Below are 22,923 nucleotides of genomic sequence, written 5' to 3' on the forward strand. Positions count from 1 at the left end.
TCTAGTAATTTTCTGGTGGAGTCTTTAGGGTTTTCCATGTAGAGGATCATGTCATCTGCAAACAGTGAGAGTTTTACTTCTTCTTTTCCAATTTGGATTCCTTTTATTTCTTTTTCTGCTCTGATTGCTGTGGCCAAAACTTCCAGAACTATGTTGAATAGTAGCGGTGAAAGTGGACACCCTTGTCTTGTTCCTGACTTTAGGGGAAATGCTTTCAATTTTTCACCATTGAGGATAATGTTTGCTGTGGGTTTGTCATAAATAGCTTTTATTATGTTGAGATATGTTCCTTCTATTCCTGCTTTCTGGAGAGTTTTTATCATAAATGGATGTTGAATTTTGTCAAAGGCCTTCTCTGCATCTATTGAGATAATCATATGGTTTTTATTTTTCAATTTGTTAATGTGGTGAATTACATTGATTGATTTGCGGATATTGAAGAATCCTTGCATCCCTGGGATAAAGCCCACTTGGTCATGATGTATGATCTTTTTAATGTGTTGTTGGATTCTGATTGCTAGAATTTTGTTGAGGATTTTTGCATCTATGTTCATCAGAGATATTGGCCTGTAGTTTTCTTTTTTTGTGACATCTTTGTCAGGTTTTGGTATTAGGGTGATGGTGGCCTCATAGAATGAGTTTGGAAGTTTACCTTCCTCTGCAATTTTCTGGAAGAGTTTGAGGAGGATAGGTGTTAGCTCTTCTCGAAATTTTTGGTAGCATTCAGCTGTGAAGCCATCTGGACCTGGGCTTTTGTTTGCTGGAAGATTTCTGATTACAGTATCAATTTCCGTGCTTGTGATGGGTCTGTTAAGATTTTCTATTTCTTCCTGGTTCAGTTTTGGAAAATTGTACTTTTCTAAGAATTTGTCCATTTCTTCCACGTTGTCCATTTTATTGGCATACAACTGCTGATAGTAGTCTCTTATGATCCTTTGTATTTCTGTGTTGTCTGTTGTGATCTCTCCATTTTCATTTCTAATTTTATTGATTTGATTTTTCTCTCTTTGCTTCTTGATGAGTCTGGCTAATGGTTTGTCAATTTTATTTATCCTTTCAAAGAACCAGCTTTTGGCTTTGTTGATTTTTGCTATGGTCTCTTTTGTTTCTTTTGCATTTATTTCTGCCCTAATTTTTAAGATTTCTTTCCTTCTACTAACTCTGGGGTTCTCCAACTCTTCCTTTTCTAGTTGATTTAGTTGTAGAGTTAGGTTATTTATTTGACTTTTTTCTTGTTTCTTGAGGTATGCCTGTATTGCTATGAACTTTCCTCTTAGCACTGCTTTTATAGTGTCCCACAGGTTTTGGGTTGTTGTGTTTTCATTTTCATTAGTTTCTATGCATATTTTGATTTCTTTTTTGATTTCTTCTGTGATTTGTTGGTTATTCAGAAGTGTGTTGTTCAACCTCCATATGTTGGAATTTTTAATAGTTTTTCTCCTGTAATTGAGATCTAATCTTAATGCATTATGGTCAGAAAAGATGCTTGGAATGATTTCGATTTTTTTGAATTTATCAAGTTTAGATTTATGGCCCAGGATGTGATCTATCCTGGAGAAGGTTCCATGAGCACTTGAAAAAAAGGTGAAATTCGTTGTTTTGGGGTGAAATGTCCTATAGATATCAATTAGGTCTAACTGATCTAATGTATCATTTAAAGTTTGCGTTTCTTTGTTAATTTTCTGTTTAGTTGATCTGTCCATAGGTGTGAGTGGGGTATTAAAGTCTCCCACTATTATTGTGTTATTGTTGATTTCCCCTTTCATACTTGTTAGCATTTGTCTTACATATTGCGGTGCTCCTATATTGGGTGCATATATATTTATAATTGTTATATCTTCTTCTTGGATTGTTCCTTTGATCATTATGTAGTGTACTTGTTTATTTTATAACTGGAAGTTTGTACCTTTGGACGGCCTTCAACCAGTTTCCCCCTCCCTAAATACTCTTAAAAATCTGCTTTAACTGGGTAATGTGTGTACATATTCCTGAAAGCACAGGCTTATAATGCAAAACAGCAGCCTCACTACCATCTCTGTGTTCTACATGCAAGCAGCAATTGTCTATGTAAATCTTTTATCTACTGCTTCTGGAGTTTAGCCTCATTTCTAAATAATATCAGTTTTGGATAGTACGTTTTGAAAGCCGAGGATTCCATATTAGTTTTCCTCATCTCATTCTTCTGATATAGTTATGTCATAATTTTTGTTTTTGTTGTAACAATAACTATTTTTTACTGATCCCAGAGTTATGCTTTGCTTAAACTTCCCTTCTTGTACAACTATGTTTTTTTTAACCTTGGAATTAATTGCTTCGTTTATTGTTTGTTAGTTTTCTCTTGTTTATCAGATCTTCCCAGAGACTCGAGCAGATTTATGAAAACCCCCAGTGCCGTTTTCTGCATGGTCAGATGCTTCAGGTAATCCATGAGACCCGTTTCCTTCTGGAGTTCTCCATCCTGGGAGCAAGTCTTCCATCCCTGGACCCCGTTCCTTTCTGCTCCATCTTTCAGATACTTTCTATGCTAGCTGCATCTCTGTCTTCATGGGTTTCTCTTCACAAGTAAAGTGATTCCCTTTACTTCTTTCCCTGCTATAGTCTTGTTTTCTTTTTTCAGTTTTGTTGAGTAGCTTCTTGGGAAAAAGGGTATAGAAGTTAGGTGTTTGAGACTTCTTGTATTGGTTATCTATTGCTTTATAATAAATTACTCCAAAATTTAGTCACTTGAAACAGTAATCAGCATTTTATTTTGCAGTCTCTATGGTCAGGAATTTGGGAGCAAAGTAGCTGGGTGGTTCTGGCTCAGGGAATCACATGAAATTGCCGTGAAGAGGTCAGCCAGGGAAGCAGCTATTTGAAGGCTTGACTGGGACTGCAGGAACTGCTTCTATGGTGACTGACTTAAAGACTGGCAGGTTGTTGCTAGTTGTTGGTTGGAAGCCTTATTCCCATAGGCCTCTCCACAGGCTGACTGAGGGCCCCCATGTCCTTGTGACTAGCTTCTCCGAGGGTGAATGGTTCACAAGAGCAAGACAGAAGTGATAGTGTTTTTAATAACCTAGATTTCTGCCACATTATATTCCTTACAGATGAGTCATTAAGTCCTGCTCACTTTCAGGGAGACAGGAATTAGGGTCTACCTTTTGAAGGGAGGCATGTCAAAGATTTATTGGACATGTTTTAAAACCCTTACATCTTTCATGTCTGGAACCATCTTTTAACTCACCCTTGAGAGTATGGAATTCTAGATGTAAGTAATGATGTTTCCTCAGAATTTTGAAGGCATTTTTCCACTGTCTTCTAGCCTCTAGTATTGCTTTGGGAAGCCTGTTACCATTGTGAATCCTGATCCTCTGTACATGACCTTTTTTCTTCCTGAATAGCTGTAAGATGTTTTCTTTGTCCTTGATGCTATGGAACAGCAAGGTGATATGTGCATCTCTCTTCATTCATGTGGATACTCAAGAGGAACATTTATATCAGGAAACATACCTTTTGCTCTGAGAAGTTTCTTATATTGTTTCTTCTCTATTATTTTCTGTTTTCTCATTTTGGAATTCTTCTTGGTTAGCTGCTGAACCCCCAATATTGATTTTGAATTTTCTTATATTTCATATATATATTGTATTATTGCATATTTTGTAGATCTTATATATTATATTTTTATTATAGGTACTTCCCTCCACCTCTTCCCTTCATTCTTATTTTATTGTTTTTAAGAGTGTATTCAACTTTCTTTTCCAATCCTTTTACTAAATATTTTATTTCCATTCTGTATTTAATTTCCAAGAGCTCTTATGTCCTCTGATTACCCATTTTTAATATTTTTTCCAACTCCTATTCTTTTCTCATGGGTGTAATCCCATCCCTTTATGGGTATTAAATGCAGTTGTTTTGAACTTTTTTTCTGTATCTTGACTTGTTCCTGTTTCTTTATACTTCTTTTTTGTTCATTTGTCTCTCTGTGTTTCATTTTGATGCTTTTCACAAATAACTAGTCACCTTTGGCCATCATTCATATCTAGGAATGAGTCAATATAATCTGCCTGTGTGCAGAGCTTGTCAGCTGCTGAGCTCTAGAAGTTTTCTTCTCACTGGTGAGCCTTTCTCTCTTTAGGGCTTCCCATGTATTTTCCCCCATCCAGACCCTTCTTCATTTCTTTGTAGATTTGGAAGTATGACTCAGACTTTTTGAATATTCCCCCCCTAAACTTCTTTCTTTACAGAGTTCCTGTGTGAGTATAGTGTACATAATGCAGATCTTGGGGTTCTGTCTCAGTTTAGTTATCATGTTCAGAGGTTATGGCCTGGCATTGTCCTCCTTCCTTTGTTTGATAACTATAAGTGTCGTTTGTTGATTTATTTTGTACTTGTTTTCTGTTTACTTCATTATGTCTTCGGGAAGAGAGAGTTTATGATCTGGATTCATTTGTAATTTTACTGTAGCCGTTTTCCCCTACTTTTTGAATTCTGAATGTTATCTGCAGAGTAGTAGTATGGATGTACAATAATTTCTGTAGCCAATACTCTGTTATTAGATTTTACTTTGTTCCTGGTTTTATGCATTACAAGTATTGCTGTTGTGGACATCCTTTTCCATGCAACATTGGCCAAGGTTGTTATTTCTTTAGGATAGAATCCTCAGCGTAATTACTAGATCAAAGGATATAGTCAGTGAAGTCCTTAAAACTTATTTGTAAGTTACTTTCTAAATTGTTGAGTTGGTTTATATTCTCTATATCAGTTGGCATAGTTTATTTATTTATTTTAAGTTAATTTATTAATTTTAATTGGAGGCTAATTACTTTACAATATTGTGGGTTTTGCCATACATTGACATGAATCAGCTACGGGTATACCTGTGTGAAGTAAGTCAGAAAGCATCCTCTCTCCCATCCTGAACCCCTGAACCCCTCTCCCACCTCCCTCCCCATCCCATTGCTCTGGGTTGTCCCAGTGCACTGGCTTTGAGTGCCCTGTTTCATGCATTGAACTTGGACTGGTGATCTGTTTCACATATGGTAACATGTTTCAGTGCTATTCTCTCAAATCATCCCACCCTCATCTTTTCCCACAGAGTCCAAAAGTCTGTTCTATGTATCTCTGTCTCTTTTGCTGTCTCACATATAGGGTTATTGTTACCATCTTTCTAAATTCCATATATATGTGTTAATATACTATATTGGTGTTTTTCTTTCTGACTTACTTCACTCTGTGTAATTAGCTCCAGTTTCATCCACCTCATTAGAACTGATTCAAATGCGTTCGTTTTAATAGCTGAGTAATATTCCGTTGTGTATATGTACCACACCTTTCTTATCCATTCGTCTGCTGATGGACATCTAGGTTGCTTCCATATCCTGGTTATTGTAAGCAGTGCTACTGTGAACACTGGGGTACACATGTCTCTTTCAATTCTGGTGTCCTCAGTGTGTATGCCCCGCAGTGGGATTGCTGGGTCATAAGGCAGTTCTATTTTCAGTTTTTTAAGAAATCTCCACACTGTTCTCCATAGTGGTTGTACTGGTTTGCATTCCCACCAACAGTGTAAGAGGGTTCCCTTTTATCCACACCCTCTCCAGCATTTATTGTTTGTAGACATTTTGATAGCAGCCATTCTGACCGGCATGAGATGGTATCTCATTGTGGTTTTGATTTGCATTTCTCTGATAATGAGTGATGTTGAGTACCTTTTCATGTGTTTGTTAGCCATCTGTATGTCTTCTTTGGAGAAATGTCTGTTTAGTTCTTTGGCCCATTTTTTGATTGGGTCATTTATTTTTCTGGTAGGCATTGTTTATTATAATTGAAAAGAATAAAACAACTTTGCCAAGTGAAGAATAGTATTGCATACTGCACATTTTAATTTGTACTTGTATTTCTCTCTGTCTCTTCTTTTGGCTATTTTTGGTAGTGAGTATATGACTGCAGCCATGAAATTAAAAGACGCTTACTCCTTGGAAGAAAAGTTATGACCAACCTAGATAGCATATTTAAAAGCAGAGACATTACTTTGCCAACAAAGGTCCGTCTAGTCAAGGCTATGGTTTTTCCTGTGGTCATGTATGGATGTGAGAGTTGGACTATGAAGAAAGCTGAGCACTGAAGAATTGATACTTTTGAACTGTGGTATTGGAGAAGACTCTTGAGAGTCCCTTGGATTGCAAGGAGATCCAACCAGTCCATTCTGAAGGAGATCAGCCCTGGGATTTCTTTGGAAGGAATGATGCTAAAGCTGAAATGCCAGTACTTTGGCCACCTAATGCAAAGAGTTGACTCATTGGAAAAGACTCTGATACTGGGAGGGATTGGGGGCAGAGGAGAAGGGGACGACAGAGGATGAGATGGAGGATGGCATCACTGACTCAGTGGAGTCTGAGTGAACTCCGGGAGTTGGTGATGGACAGGGAGGCCTGGCGTGCTGCAATTTATGGGGTCACAAAGAGTCGGACACGACTGAGTGACTGAACTGAACTGAACTGATGGACAGTATTTAGAGTTTTCTTACTGATTTATCCATGCTTGTTTAATTTCATCTGATGGTTTTAAGGCTTTGTCATGTTGCAGGTATTTTTTATTGCTTTCTTCTTTTGTTTGCTTTTTAATGTGTCTTTAATTTCTGTGTGCACAAATAGTTCTTTAAACATAACTTGTCCTTCGGATTTTTGTGCTTTGAAAAACTTTCTTCATCCCAATATCATTCACTATCTTTCCTTACTTCCTTTAAATTTCATTTTGTAAATTTAACTGTTTAGTCCATTGTTTTATATAACATAAGGCAAAGAACCTTACGTTATAAAATTTTTTCTCTGTATCAGTTCAGTTCAGTCACTCAGTCGTGTCCGACTGTTTGTGACCCCATGGACTGCAGCATGCCAGGCTTCCCTGTCCATCACCAATTCCCAGTGCTTGCTCAAACTCATGTCCATCAAGTCGGTGATGCCATCCAACCATCTCATCCTCTGTCGTCCCCTTCTCCTGCCTTCAGTCTTTCCCATCATCAGGGTCTTTTCCAGTGAGTCAGCTCTTTGCATCAGATGGCCAAAGTATTGGACTTTCAGCCCAACATTAGTCCTTCCCATGAATATTCAGGACTGATGTCCTTTAGGATGGACTGGTTGGATCTCCAAGGGACTCTTCAAGAGTCTTCTCCAGCACCACAGTTCAAAAGCATCAGTTCTTCAGCACTCAGCTTTCTTTATGGTCCAGCTCTCACATCCGTACATGACTAGGAAAAACCATAGCTTTGACTAGGTGAACATTTGTCGGCAAGGTAATGTCTCTGCTTTTTAATAAGCTGTCTAGGTGGTCATAACTTTTCTTCCAAGGAACAAGTGTCCTTTAATTTCATGGCTGCAATCACCAGCGGTGATTTTGGAGCCATGAAAAGTAAAGTCTCTCACTGTTTCCATTATTTTATCAGCCATGAAGTGATGGGGCTGGATGCCATGATCTTAGTTTTCTGAATGTTGAGTTTTAAGCCAACTTTTTTTCTCTGTACACTTAAACTCATTTTTCTCTTGTCATTTATTGTCATCTGGTTTTCAAATAATTTGAAAAGTCACCTTTTTTGTAACATTTCCCACAACTGGAATCTGTTTCTTGGCTTTTAAATCCTGTTCTGCTTATCTTTTTATTCCAATGCAGCATACTTAAAAAAAAAAAAAAGGACTGTAGCCTTTTAATATGTTTTGTTCTTTCTCTGGTAATGCTAGTCCTTGAAAATCTCCTAAGATGCTAGTCCAGGTTCAAAACTGTGAGATGCCTTAGTCAGGGAACTGCCAACAGGCAATTGATTCTGAACCCAGGCCAGAGGGAATATGAGTGCAAACATGGAACCTTGGAGCCACTTTGCTGGCACTCCCTAACATGGCCCTGATGAGAAGGAGCATGGTCTCAGTTGGTGAAAGGGATCAGTGAGCAGGTTCACTAAGTATACGTGTGAAGATTGGAGGGGTGTGGGATTTTGAAGCCAAATGTGTAGTTATAATTAATAATACTTTTAAAAAGGTAAATTACCTATTGAGTATAGAAGGCTCTACAGGCACCAAAGAAAGGGAGTTTGAAAGCCTCTTTCTTTTCCAGCTGTCTTTTTACCTGCTTCAGTTATGACTTTCTTTCCTTCTCATGGAAGGCTGTTGAGGGGCTGGGGATAAGGGAGAGAAGAACAAAGAATAATGAGGATAGAGTCAAGGCACTTCTATTTGTGTAATTTAAAGTATACCTGTGGTATTTTTTAGAGAAGCCTTCAAAACTTCAAACATTTCAGTCCTATTGTACCTTTTTTTTTTAAACAATGACTGGTAGGTTTATTTCAGAATTTCTGTTTGGCCTAGGGCAAATATATCAATGGAATACAAAGAGAATTCACCAGTTAAAAGTCCATATTCTTTTTTTTTTAGTGGTAATTTTTATAAAACATTTTTTCATTGAAATATTTTTGAAAGCAAAGGCTTTATCACTCCTACTTAGCTTTCAGAGGCCTCTTTGGTTGGAGAATCTGGCTCTGTTCATAGCCATCACACGATCTTGACTGTGACTGCAGCCTGTTCTCCCTTCTTATCTGCTATGTAACAGTTCCCAATTCTTGTAGTACAATTTAGATAATGCTAGACTATTCAGTAAAATTTTACCAAAAGCAGAGGAGAAAGTAAAAGGAAGTAAGCATAGAGAGTAACATGTAATGAGATAATTTTTCATAGGGGATCTAGTTTTAGCCTTCTTCAGCTCTGCTTTCTCTCTGCCTCCAGGATTGCTTCAAATTTACAAAAACCATCTTTTCTCTTCCACTTGGCAGAGCCTTCAAGCATACGTAGACTCTAAATTTCAAACCCAAAAGAGAAGACTTCATGATGGACACTGGGAATGCTCAAAATGGGCATGGCTTATGCCTTCCACAAGAAATCATAACTAACTGTATTCCAGTAGCTACTATGAGACAGGCATATCTAGCTATATCCCAATAGGCTATTGTCTTTACTAGAGATATGCATGTGGTAGGTGGGTGGCAATCTGTCACAGCCTTTTATATGATAAATCTATGTGATTTTATTTATCATATAAAATTATAGTGGGAAATGGCAACCCACTCCAGTATTCTTGCCTAGAAAGTTCCATGAACTGAGGAGCCTGATGGACTACAGTCCATAGGGTTGCAAAGAATTGCACACTACGGAGTGCGCACGTGTGCGCACGGACACACACACACACACACACACACACACAGCTCATCTTCACGCTGATGCTCATCCTCTGGCTTTAAAAATAAAGGATACAGTATTTTATAATTAAAAAAAAAAGGGCTAGAACAAGTGGATCCGGATTCTAGTCTGATTTACTAGTAAATAGTCTTGTCTCTTAGCCAGTGGCTCAGTCTTTCTATAGTTTTGTTGAAAGATTGGGATATAATTAGTCTGTAATATTATGATTTTATCTTTAATTGAATTGTTTGAAATAATTATAAAATTTATACTTGAATTTTATCTTTAATTGAATTGTTTGAAATAATTATAAAATTTATACTTGAAATTTTCTCTTGAATTCGTCTCTTTTAATACGATTGACGTATTAGTGAGGAATTGTTCTGATATGAGAAAAAACAGTTTTGTTTTACAGTGATACATTTTACAGGACAGGCTCTCCATTGTGCTGACAGGGGGCCTGCCTGTATTTGAAAGGGGCTACAGGAACTCACTATGAGTTTTTTATGAAGTAAATATTTGCCTCTTTATCACATACAGATTTAGATATTCTTAAACAACTTAATTGCATGTAGTTCTCTGTATACTTAGATTCTTAGTTTCTAGTTTTAGTTCATTCATATATTTGACATTTCATCATTAAAATTTTTAAGTTGAATTTAAACAAAAGCACCATATGTTAAAATACTTTAAAAAGTGAGTTATTTGGTATTGTTAGTTAAACATGGAACGATTCTTTCTTCCTGGTTATGTGTGATCTATTTTTTTTTTTCCAGAGTGAAAAGCTTTTGTTATATGATACAGTACAGAGTGAGCTAGAGGAGAAGATAAGAAGGCTTGAAGAGGACCGGCACAGCATTGATATTACCTCAGGTGAGGGGAATGCTGTGACTGTCATGTTTAAGTGACACTAAATCTTTGTTTTACTGAGGTGTCTCTTCATATCTAGTCTCTTATACAAATGGTATATAAATGAAGTGTCCTAATGAGAGGGCAAGGAGGAAGACTGCTAAAGAATTTGCTGTGATTGTTGCTTTAATTGGGACTCATACTTCAGAAGGATATAGAAAATGTAGCACATGAAAAGGAATAAAATAGAAGTGTGACAGGAACAACAGGCATGAGGATAATACACTGTAAGAACAGTTAAGAATATTATTACAACATAACAGTAGTATTGGAAGACAGCTACAGTATATATTCTTTCCTCTAAGTCTTGAAAGATTGTCATGTGGAAGAAGGAATAGAAAGGACCTTTTCTCTTGGTCCTGCACAAACTAGGACAAAATGATGGGTATTATAAGGAGGCAGATTTTTGTCTCAAAAAGAGGAAATACTTATTAATAATTAGATTAGGCCAAAGTGAAATTGGCTTTTTCAGGGAAAGGCTTTCTACACCTTGGAAGATTTACTGGGCTATCCTATGGTTCTTGGATGAGTATTATGTTACTTGTTATAAATTCTGTTTGTCTAGGATACAATAGGCAGAGCAGACGAGCTGAGCTCTCGTGCCATTGTTCGACTAGTTGGCTGGCCATCGTTGACAGTTTTAGCTTTTCTAGGTCAGTCTCTTCTTATAATTGAAGTGATGAGACTGTCTGCCTGAGAGGTAGCTTCGAAGATTAGTTGAGACCATTCATGTGATGAATATTTAAGTGCCTGACATATATGTTCATCAGTTACTAGGCATTAAGTGCCAAATTGAATTTTATTCTAATGAAAGAAGAGGAAAATTCATAAATATATAGCTGCTCATTAAATTATATGTAGTCATATATATATATATAATATATACCCATATTTATAGCATATAAACATAGCCACCAATGTAGTTTTGCTACTATGAAATTAGTCTTTTTTTTTCCTTTGATCTCAAGAAATCAAGTAATACTTAATTTTTATTTACTTGCCAGAGCTGTGGAATGATGAGCTTCAGTCAAGAAAAAAGAGGAAGGATCCTTTCAGTCCCGACAAAAAGAAGCCAGTTGTTGTGTCAGATATCCTTTTTCAAATTTTCCGGGTTTTTAAATTTTTTTTTTTAGTTGTTTTAATGTATGTTTTTTCACTGTGCATATCTTTGTAACTTTTATTAGTATACATTATCTTTATTTGCATGATCCTGTAGTAAGAGATGATTTTTAAAAATGATTGAAAGCAGAAGGGTATAGTTTAGATTAAGCCAGGTAGAGAGGATAAGAAATTTAGCCATGATCTCAACACTGAAAATTAATGTGGCTTTGTAGATCACAAGGGCTTTGAAATGAAGCAGCTGTTTATTAGATAGCGTGATTGCTTAATTCTCACGTGTACTTTTTGACATTTTTAATGTCTCTGAAACTGGAATGTCTTTAAATTACATTAATATACACATTCAATCTTGGCATTCCCTATGGTACCTTCCCCTGGCTCCTGCTTTCCCCCTTACCCACCTCAAAACAGTGATTAGGTTGTTGGTTTATCTTACTGTCAGAGACACCATAGGATTAAGAGAATATGGTTATAATATCTGAAGTACTAGAACATACTTAACGCTGGTAAGTTTTTTGAAAAACAATTTGGAGTCAGAATTCAGCATGCTGATGGTTTCTGTCTGAAGTCATTGTTCCAGTCTCTGAAAAACAGAAATTTGGAAGTATAGTTTAAAATTGAAATTCTTACAGCTAAACTGACCTTGACTTTTCAACGTCCGTATATAGTTTATATGTTACAAGATCTTGATATTCTTGAAGACTGGACAACAATAAGGAAGGTATGATTAAAGAGCAATGGAATTCAAGTATATTTTTTGTAGTCTACTTTTTAAGAGTGTATAATTTTTCACTAATACATCAAAATATTGTTGTAAATATGCTTTACTTTGCAACAGTCTCTCTAGGCAGTCATTACTAATACAGATATCTGTGGATTGCAAGAGTATTTTATGAGAGGCATGCTAGCAGTTTGATTCTATTTTTTCCTGTGATAACGTAATTAACAATTTATGCAAAAGTATGCAAAAGTATTTTGGTTGCCCCAAAACAGTAATGGATTACCATTCTGTGCCTAGTGCTTAGCCTGGTACTGGCTCACAGAAGGCACTCAGATATATTTGTTGAATGAATGAAAGTGAGTGAATATTTGAACCTTTATTATACATTTTTGCATTTTGTCATTAAACATTGAAATGTTAGAAGATTTTCTGTGCTTGTTTGAAAGTGGAGACTTGTTTTCCTATTAAAATTTTCCATTCTCAGAAGCTTCTTAGTTGAGAATTTGAGATTGTATTAGGTATTGATAACACCTCTAGAATAAATTTTTATTCTTTTTATATTCCCATGGTTTTAAACATTACCAACTTATTGAAGCAGATCATATTTCACTGTTTGTTATTAAGCTTGTAAATTTTATATATTAAATGGATATCGAAATATACTTTGATTTTGAACTCAGACATCTTTCTTCTTCTTTTTTTAATTAAGGCAATGGCTACACTTGGTCCACATAGAGTGAAAACAGAACGTAAGTCATTTTGTCTGAGTTCAGAAATCTCTTTGGAGACTTTTTAAGTCAATTACATACTAAACCACTCCCCCGTCACTGGTTTCATTTAATCAGTGAACGCTATATGCAGAACTGTGAAAAATTCTTCTGGAGACTTTGCCTCATGTAAAAGTTTCAAGATTTATGAATGGAATGTATTTCTTCTTTAGTGCTTCAACTGCATTACAGTTGCTAATAATGGATCAGTAATCTTAAAAGTATTTATTTAGTGTTTTTTAATGGGCTCAGTAATTCTATAGGGGAGGTGTCTAGAGTCCGTGGATGGCCTTCAGAGAGCCTGTGAATAGGAATTGTGGACTTTCAATTCCTCAAGCCTCTGGAATTGTGCACAAAGTTACTTCTGTACCTATATTTTCTATGAGAGAGATTAGAATGCTGGCAGTTGGGTTCATCAAAAATCCTGAAATCACTGCTGAAGTAGTGACGGACATTACTGTCTAGAATAATTTCTCTGTTTCTACCTTCTTTCACTGTATAGATTTGAGCCATGGATTCCTTTAAGAGTCTGACTACACTGTTGAGTGGGTCTCCTCCCCAGCCCCTGTTATCTTTAGCATGTGTATTCTTTGTTTTCTTCATGGCACTTACCACAATTTGTAATTTTTTGATTGTTTACATGTTTACCTGTCTCCTGAGAGAATCGTAAGCTCCACAAAGGTCAGAAATCTGTCTGTTCAGTCACAGTGCTCAGAAAACATTTGTTGAATGAATGAATGAGTGAATACTTACTGAAAACCTTTTAAATACCAGGCACTTTTTGAGGTCAGTGAATGTAGTGGTTCAAGAGTTGAACCTCCTGGAACTTCCTTGAGGGAGGCAGAATGATAATGTATATGTAAATAGATGACTAACTAGATACTGACAAATTGTAATAATTGCTATGAAGGAAATATAAAGCTGTGGTGAAGATTAACTGAGGAGTGGGTAGAGTGGTTGGGGAAGACCTTTCTGAGGTGGTGACATTTGAATGATGCAGAGGGGTATATTTCATGGTGTGCTTTTGACAGTGTGCTTCCATAAAGAATGTTTTTTTTTTTTTTTTTCTGCATGAGTTTATCTGATGAATCTCAAACCATTTCTAGAATTTCAAAATGAAAATTCTACTGAGGACATTTGCTTTTTAGAATCAAAGGGCTGGGAAATTCTTGGAATATATGTTAAACTTTGCTTTTTTGAAGTGTCAGTTGAGACAATAAAAAGTGTCAGGTGAGACAATATGAAAAAATATAATTTTCAGTGGAGATATGACAACTCAGATTTTAAATTTTACTTAAAATGGCACTAGTAAAGCATAATGCATCATCTTTTCTCCTTACACTTGTCTAGTTATTGATTTATTATATATTGTTTGTGTGTGTGTTAGTCATTCAGTTGTGTCCGACTCTTTGCACCCCATGGACTGTAGCCCACCAGGCTCCTCTTTTCATGGAATTTCTCCAGGCAAGAATAATGGGTTGCCATTCCCTTCTCCAGGGGATCTTCCCCACCCAGGGATTGAATCTGAGTCTCCCGCTTTGCAGGCAGATTCTTTACCCTCTGAGCCATCAGGAAATTTTCAGTGGAAATATGACAACTCAGATTTTAAATCTTACTTAAAATTGGCATTAATAGTGGATAATATATCTGCTCTCTTGCACTTGTCTAGTTAATTGATTTATTATATATATTTTTAGCTTTTTTAATAGCTCTATTAAACACAGTGAATTATATAAAAAATGTAGGAAATGAAATTCTCTTTGTTTTTATTAGATGTAGGTTTGTTATCTGAAAAAGTATTTTTAGTGTTTTTTCACATATATGGGTGGATTGGTATTAATGCTTAAGTGTTCTGCACTTTTGTTCCTCTGACAATGTCTTATTAATATAACAGTTTTTGAACTGATCCCTTTAGCACCTGTGAAACTGGAAAAACACCTGCACAGTGCTAGATCCGAAGAGGGAAGGTTATACTATGACGGTGAATGGTATATACGTGGACAGACAATATGTATTGACAAAAAAGATGAATGTCCTACCAGGTAAAAAGCCTTTATTGTTTCAGTGCTGCTCAGTATTAGAGTGTACTGAGTTGTTGTCAGTAAATTTTTGCTGCTTGTGTAGTGCATTCCTAATACCTTAATATGTGCCTGTGGATTTCTTTCTTTTTGTGACGTATGATTTGATTAGCATGTTTGAACACCAGTGTTAATGTTAACTTTTGGGGGTATATTTTAGTATTTTGTATAAAAAAAATTGCATCAATCAAAATGGGAAAGGAATTGAAAATTAGTGAAAATTTAGAGTGATGGTAATTAAAGTATAACTTGAAAACTGAAAATTGCCTTTTAGAAGATTCAACCTGTCTGAGCTTAAATAAAGTTTCTATAATTATTTATAGAGCCTTCTAAGTTTTCTCTGGTGTGGCCTTTGGAAAATATTAATGTGCATCACTTCTTTAGTTCCTTTATAGTTTATTATTTAATCCTGAGTTTTTTTATCCTCTACAGTAAGAAAATAACTTTTTCTAGGTAGTAATAGTAAATAAGGTGTTTGCATTTATTACTGAATACTCGTTTCAGGAGCAGACTTTTCTCATAAAAGTCCATTGAGCTAATTAATTAGTAGGTTACATATATAATACTCCTGGATTTTTTGCTTTATCTTATTGCTTTTGAGTCATATAACTACTACTACTTAGGATCTGTGTGTATGCATGCTAGTTGCTTCAGTTGTGTCAGATTCTTTGTGATCCCATGGACTGTAGCCTGCCAGGCTCCTCTGTCCATGGGATTCTCCAGGCAAAATACTGGAGTAGGTTGTCATGCCCTCCTCCAGGGGATCTTCCTGACCCAGGGATTGAATCCATGTCTCTTAGATATCCAATATTGGCAGGTGGGTTTTTTACCACTAACACCACCTGGGAAGCATATATATATATATATATATATGTATGTACACATATATATATATACACATACATACATACATACATATATATATAAAGTACCCCTGGCTTCTTTGCCTTATCTTATTGCTTTTGAGACATATAACTACTACTATGTACCATAAATGTGGTTAAAAAGGAAATGCTTGTGCTCAGTCACACAGTTGTGTCTGACTCTTTGCGACCCCATGGACTGTAGCTGGCCAGACTCCTCTATCCATGGGACTTTCCAGGCAAGAATACTGGAGTGAGTTGCCCTTTCATTCTCCAGGGGATCTTCCTGCCCCATAGATCAAACCTGTGTCTCCTGTATTAGCAGGTGGATTCTTTACTATTGAGCCACCAGGGTAGCACTAAAAAGGAGATAAAATAGCATAAAAGAGGATTAAACACAAACATAGTTTTAGAAAGACTTCTGTTAGGTTGGTGCAAACGTAATTGTGGTTTTGGACTGTGAATTTTAAATCATTGTTACTAGGTTCAAACACATCTTTATTAATCAAAATAGGAACCATTACAATCAGCACATTTTTGCCAATGGGAAATTAGTTTATTTCTGTAGCATAAAAATCCATGGTTCGAGATGTGAACTCTTTCTTGGAAAACATTTTCGGCACCCTGCTGGTTGTAGAAGCATTTTCCCTGCAAGAAGTTGTCGAGATGCTTGAAGAAGTGGTTGTCAGTTGGCGTGAGGTTAGGTGAATATGGCAGATGAGGCAAAACTTCGTATCCCAGTTTGTTCAACTTTGAACTGGTGGTGGTGCAACGTGTGTTTGGGGGTTTTTGTGGAGAAGAATTGGACCCTTTCTGTTGACCCCTGCTGGATTCAGGCATTGCAGTTTTCAGTGCATCTCATCAATTTCCTGAGCATACTTCTTAGATCTAATGGTTTTGTCAGGATTCAGAAATCTATAGTGGATCAGATGGGCAGCAGACCACCAAACAGTGATGGGGACCTTTTTTTGGTGTAAATTTGGCTTTGGGAATTGCTTTGAAGCTTCTTCTTGGTCCAGCCACTGAGCTGGTCATCACCGGTGGTTGTATAAAATCCACTTTTTGTTACATGTCACAGTCCAGTCGAGAAATGGTTCATTGTCACTTCAGAACAACGAGTGTTTTGATTTTCAGTCAGCTTGTGAGGCACTCACTTACTGAGCTTTTTCACCTTTCCAGTTTGCTTCAAATGCCAAATGACCATCAGTTCATTTCAGTTCAGTTGCTCAGTCGTGTCCGACCCTTTGCAACCCCATGGACGGCAGCATGCCAGGCCTCTGTGTCCATCACCAACTCCGGGAGTTCACCCAAACTCATGTCTGTTGAGTCGGTGATGCCATCCAACCATCTTATCCTCTGACGTCCCCTTTTCCTCCTGTCCTCAATCTTTCCCAGCATCAGAGTCTTTTCAAATGAGTCAGCTCTTCACATCAGGTGGCCAAAGTATTGGAGTCTCAGCTTCAACATCAGTCCTTCCAGTGAACACCCAGGACTCCTTTAGGATGGACTGGTTGGATCTCCTTGCAGTCTAAGGGGCTTTCAAGAGTCTTCTCCAACACCACAGTTCAAAAGCATCAATTCTTCGCCACTCAGCTTTCTTTATAGTCCAAATCTCACATCCATACATGACCACTGGAAAAACCATAGCCTTGCCTAGACAGACCTTTGTCTCTGCTTTTTAATATGTTGTTTAGGTTGGTCATCACTTTCCTTCCAAGGAGTAAGCATCTTTTAATTTCATGGCTACAATCACCATCTGCAGTGATTTTGGAGCCCCCCAAAATAAAGTCAGCCACTGTTCCCACTGTTTCCCCATCTATTTCCCATGAAGTGATGGGACAGGATGCCATGATCTTAGTTTTCTGAATGTTGAGCTTTAAGCCAACTTTTTCACTCTCCTCTTTCACTTTCATCAAGAGGCTCTTTAGTTCTTCTTCAGTTTCTGCCATAAGAATGGTGTCATCTCCATATCTGAGGTTATTGATATTTCTCCTGGCAATCTTGATTCCAGCTTGTACTTCATCCAGCCCAGCATTTCTTATGATGTACTCTGCATATAAGTTAAATAAGCAGGGTGACAATATACAGCCTTGACGTACTCCTTTTCCTATTTGGAACCAGTGTGTTGTTCCATGTCCAGTTCTAACTGTTGCTTCCTGACCTGCATCCAGGTTTCTCAAGAGGCAGGTCAGGTGGTCTGGTATTCCCATCTCTTTCAGAATTTTCCACAGTTTATTGTGATGCACACAGTCAAAGGCTTTGGCATAGTCAATAAAGCAGAGATAGATGTTTTTCTGGAACTCTCTTGCTTTTTTGATGATCTGGCGGATGTTGGCAATTTGAACTTAATGATCAATGTTGAGTTCTTCAACAACTTCTTGTGTAGTTGTAATAGGATCAGCTTTGATGACGGCTTTCAATTTCGTTGTCAACTTCTGATGACTGGCCACTGCACTCCTTATCTTCAAGCTCTCAGCTCCTTTGCAAAACTTCTTGAGCCACTGCTGCACTGTGTGTTCATTAGCAGTTCCTGGGTCAGGTGCATTGATGTTGTGAGTTGTCTGTGCTGCTTTACGACCCATTTTGAACTTGAATAAGAAAAATCACCCAAATCTGCTTTTTGTCTAACATCATTTCCCTTGTCTAAAATAAATATGAAATACACAGCAAGTAATAAGTCATTAGCAAAAAAACATAAAGTGAGAAATGTATGTTAAAAAATGATGTATAACATAACCGCATTTATTTAAGAATGTATTCCAATATCAAATGGCAAAGTTCAACAATGCAAAACTGCAATTACCTTTGCACCAACCTAATAAAGATTAATAGTGTTAAAAAAATATGTATGAGTACCATAGATACTTGACACTGGGAATTAAGATTTGTATTTAGAACATATCCTACAACCATATCAATATGAGTTGGAGCTGTAATACCATACAAGAAGTGGTTTTAGCTCCAGTTTTTTGTCTTTTGGAGTTGGGTGGGAATGGACAATGTGCTTTTAATAGTTCCAAGAGTAAATTTTACCAACTCTATTAAGAAAAGAAAGGAGATAATTGTGTTGTTGAATGTGGTGTTTTTGGCAGCATGCCCTGCTAGTAGCATTCTGATAAATGACAATTACATACCTGAGTCCACCCTTACAGTCCAGCTATTTTGGTTTTATAGCTAGTGCTCTAAAAGTGGAGGAGGCATATTGTCATTCATTCATTCATATGTTTTTTTTTTCTTTTTAGTGCTGTAATTACAACAATTAACCATGATGAAGTTTGGTTTAAGAGGCCTGATGGAAGCAAATCTAAGCTTTACATTTCACAGCTACAGAAAGGAAAATACTCAATTAAACATTCGTAATCATGATTTAAGTGTTATCTAAATCTACCTTATTAGTGTTACCAAGTATGATGTGCCATGGGAATTAAAAAATGTATTCAATAACTTAATATTCTCATTGAATCATGAGAGACTGTGTATTTATAGGTAGTACTCTAAGTAAACCTCATGTTGATATGTTATTAAAAGAGACAGTAATAAAAGTTTAGTCATGATCATTACATTTATTTGCCTTTTTGATCCAATGACCAATAGGTGTATATGGTAGGGTTTTCTTACTAAACTTTTTCCTTTGGTTTTTATGTAAATCTGTCTTACCTTTAGTGAACTGTGTTAGCAATGGCGACATTTATCTGCAGTTTTCTTGATTTTCAAGATCTTTTCTCTGATCATATATTTGTAAATAAGCCTGATAAAATGTTTCCTATAAATGGTTTGTAATAGCACATTCGTGTTAAATCAAAACTGAAATTTAAACGTATATATGTGAGTATGTATAGATGGCTTCATCAGCTTATTTAGAACTGATGGCCTTACTTTACAATCTTATTTTACCCAAATTAAGCTATTCGGCTGGAAAGCTAAAAGGAGCACTTTTGTAGACTAGCAGTTTTCCTTCTCCTCTTCCTTGATTGTATGGTGGTGACCTATTTTTACAGGTCATACTTTATGTTGATTAGCAAAGTTAGTGTCAAGTAATAACATGCTTCTTCCTGTGTTTCTCGTGAATCTTTGGAGGGCAGGTATTGATGCCTGGTATTTATGATACAGTATGTAAGTGGGTGGACAGTAACTGACAGTATTGTGGTACTTGCTGTACATGTCTGATCTTTTGAAACAGATTTTTAGTAAGCATTTTCCAGAGGTAAAACTAGGTTCATATCCTAATTTTATTTCTAGGGCAAAATAGACACGGATGATCTCCTTGAATCTATTCCCAAATTAATATTTTTATCTTTGGTGTTTCTACGCTTTAAGGCCACTTCGTGCAATTTAGAAAGTATTGGCCTCTTTTCCCCTAGTCACATTCAAAATTAACTTCTGAAACCTCAGGAACAGTACAGAGATCAAAGCCCTCAGTATGGCAGCACAATTGGCAATAGTATGTATTAGGGTACAACCAAATCAGGTATTCCTTGTGGTCTTATGCACTTTAATTTCCGTTATTTTGAGACTTAAGAGGATGAAGAAGAGATCTACTTATTAACACTTAGGGCAGGAATATCTGCATTTTTCCGTTTGTTTTCTCACCGTTTTACCTCTGCAGACATCTTCCTGTGCAGATCACTACTTCAGAGTTGCCAAATGTTAATTAAAATATTTGACTTCTGAAACTCGTTATCAGCAAAGTTATGAATGTTGTTCTATTTCTAATTAACCTTAGCAAATGTACATAATATCATAATCTGATAGTATTTGACAGTACTTATGTATACAATGTTTCATAAGCATTTTTAATAAGATTTGTATTTTTAAATTTAGTATATAATAAAAAGATGTGTTTGAGTGTCATTCGTAGTGTCTTGAATGACTTGTGCATGAGTTCTTTTATTATTTATAACCTGTCTACTTCTGAGAAGGATTTGAGCCAGTTTACATTAATAGGTATGGAGTGTTGAACAAATGTTACTCCTTCTCTCTTTCAACCTCTGTTGCAGATATTTAAGACAGCTAAGTTATACTTAATTTAAATATATGCACATATGTTCTACTTTAATAAAAATATATTGTATAAGTTCTGAAATTGTAAGTAGAAGTCTTTAATTTAAAAACCATGATTTAGCACATTTACTTTCAGAACTTCAATGTTTATATCAAATAAAACAAATTCCATAGTATTGATGCTGATTCAGGTAAGCATATGCTTGACTGTGATTGAAGTACTATAAAATAGATTGTATTGTTGTCAGTTTGCCATTTGACTTCTGCTCAAATAGTTTAGGGAAACTGTTCAGTTCAGTTCAGTTGCTCAGTCGTGTCTGACTCTTTGTGACCCCGTGGACTGCAGCACGCCAGGCCTCCCTGTCCATCACCAACTCCCTGAGTTTACTCCAACTCATGTCCATTGAGTCGGTGATGCCATCCAGCCGTCTCATCCTCGGTCGTACCCTTCTCCTCCTTCCTTCAATCTTTCCCAGCATCAGGATCTTTTCAAATGAGTCAGTTCTTCACATCAGGTGGCCAAAGTATTAGAGTTTCAGCTTCAACATCAGTCCTTCCAATGAATATTCAGGACTGATTTCCTTTAGGATGGACTGGTTGGATATCCTTGCAGTCCAAGGGACTCTCAAGTCTTCTTCAATACCACAGTTCAAAAGCATCAATTCTTCGGTGCTCAGCTTTCTTTATAGTCCAACTCTCATATCCATATATGACCACTGGGAAAACCATAACCTTGACAGACCTTTGTTGGCAAAGTAGTGTTTCTGCTTTTTAATATGCTGTCTAGGGGAATTGTTAGAATCTGCAAAATGTGATGTAGCAGCTGCTGATAACCCTACAGTCAGCCTCTGTCTTAGGATCAGTATGAGGACTTTTCCTGTCTCAGCTTCCAGGATTTCATGTTTAGTTATCCCTCCCCAACATTTCCCATTAAAAGAATCTAATCATTACTAATCTGGTTCATCACTAAAATTAGTTAGCACACAGTAAATGCACACTCATTTCTGTCCTTTCTTCTCACTGGCCCCTGAGTACTTTTCATTGCAAACTGTCACATAAAAGTCGTTTTGATATATGTATTGTTACTCAGTACTCAGATACCCCTGGACAGAAACATATACAATCTCAAATAATTGATAATTATTTTAAAAGAAGAACAAGAATGTTGTCTGTTATTTCTGATTTTGATTTTGGATCCACTAAGTCCAGTACACTAAAATTGAATTAAAATGAATTTATAAGATAAGGAAAATGGATGTAGGATGAATGAATACACTAGTTAGGATTTATATAGTTTCTTGCCAGGTTGGAATATAAACTATTTTAATTGCTAAAGATGAAGAAATCTGAAGTATTTTTAAAAGAACATGCAAGCTCAGAATGGAGTTAGGGAAAACACATGTTCCTTACATTGTCTTCATGGATGAACTGCCAGAAGTATGCCTGATATATCAGGTGGGATTAATTGAGGCATTTCCATCATTGGTCACTGTGGTGCAGAGTCTTGTCCTTTACCTTCATAGGCCCCAAACTTAAACTTTATCCATATGCCCTTTTGTGTCTGCCCCCCACTCCCAATTCATATATTAAAGCCATCACACCCATTACCTCAGGAAGTGACTGTATTTGGAGATGGGGCCTTTGAAGAGGTGATTAAGTTAAAATGGGTGTTTACATTAGGTCCTCATCCAATCTGACCAATGTCCTTATATTTTTTATTTTCAAAATTTCTTTTGAGGAAATTTGGACACAGAAAAATTTGGAAAGCAGATGTGTGCACGCAGAGGGAAAGACCATATGAAGACAGAAGTCCACTGCCTGCAAGCCAAGGAGAGAGGCTTCAGGAGAAACCAAACCTGCTGACACTTTGATCTTGGACTTCTGACCTCTAGAGCTGTGAGAAAATGCATTTCTGCTGTCTGAGCCACCCAGTCTGCGGTATTTGTTATGGCGAGTCTGTCAAACCAGTAACACGCCCTGAGTTGACCACTCTGGGAAAGTTAGACCAACTCACTCACGATTGAAGTGACAGCTGTGTGTCGATTCAATAATTTACATTGGGAGATATAACTGAGAAGGGGACCTGACTCAAGTCAACTACTTGGCATATTGTTTCCTTCTAGGAAGATCTGTGTGAAATCACTTGGAATCCAAAGATTGGTTTGTTGAAACCTTAGGGAGTCCACCTGTCCTCTCATTATGCTGGACACATTGTTATAATCTGATTTTTAAAAAATTCTATTAATATCTGTTCTACAGCAAAGT

At 36.6% G+C, this 22,923-nt stretch overlaps 1 protein-coding gene across 1 annotated transcript in view; it reads left to right on the forward strand.

Annotated features, from left to right (window-relative positions):
- The window catches only part of BRMS1L (BRMS1 like transcriptional repressor), a 47,720-nt gene extending 27,212 nt beyond the window's left edge, over positions 1-20,508 (forward strand). The window contains exons 5-10 of the mRNA XM_069558742.1: positions 9,977-10,073; positions 11,114-11,197; positions 11,885-11,949; positions 12,659-12,698; positions 14,632-14,758; positions 18,900-20,508. Of these exons, the coding sequence (XP_069414843.1) occupies positions 9,977-10,073; positions 11,114-11,197; positions 11,885-11,949; positions 12,659-12,698; positions 14,632-14,758; positions 18,900-19,017 (531 nt within the window). The 3' untranslated portion in view covers positions 19,018-20,508. The remainder of the gene's footprint in view (positions 1-9,976; positions 10,074-11,113; positions 11,198-11,884; positions 11,950-12,658; positions 12,699-14,631; positions 14,759-18,899) is intronic.
- The last annotated feature ends 2,415 nt before the right edge of the window (positions 20,509-22,923 follow it).

The sequence above is a fragment of the Ovis canadensis genome, chromosome 18, assembly GCF_042477335.2.
Source record: "Ovis canadensis isolate MfBH-ARS-UI-01 breed Bighorn chromosome 18, ARS-UI_OviCan_v2, whole genome shotgun sequence".
NCBI lineage: Eukaryota > Metazoa > Chordata > Mammalia > Artiodactyla > Bovidae > Ovis > Ovis canadensis.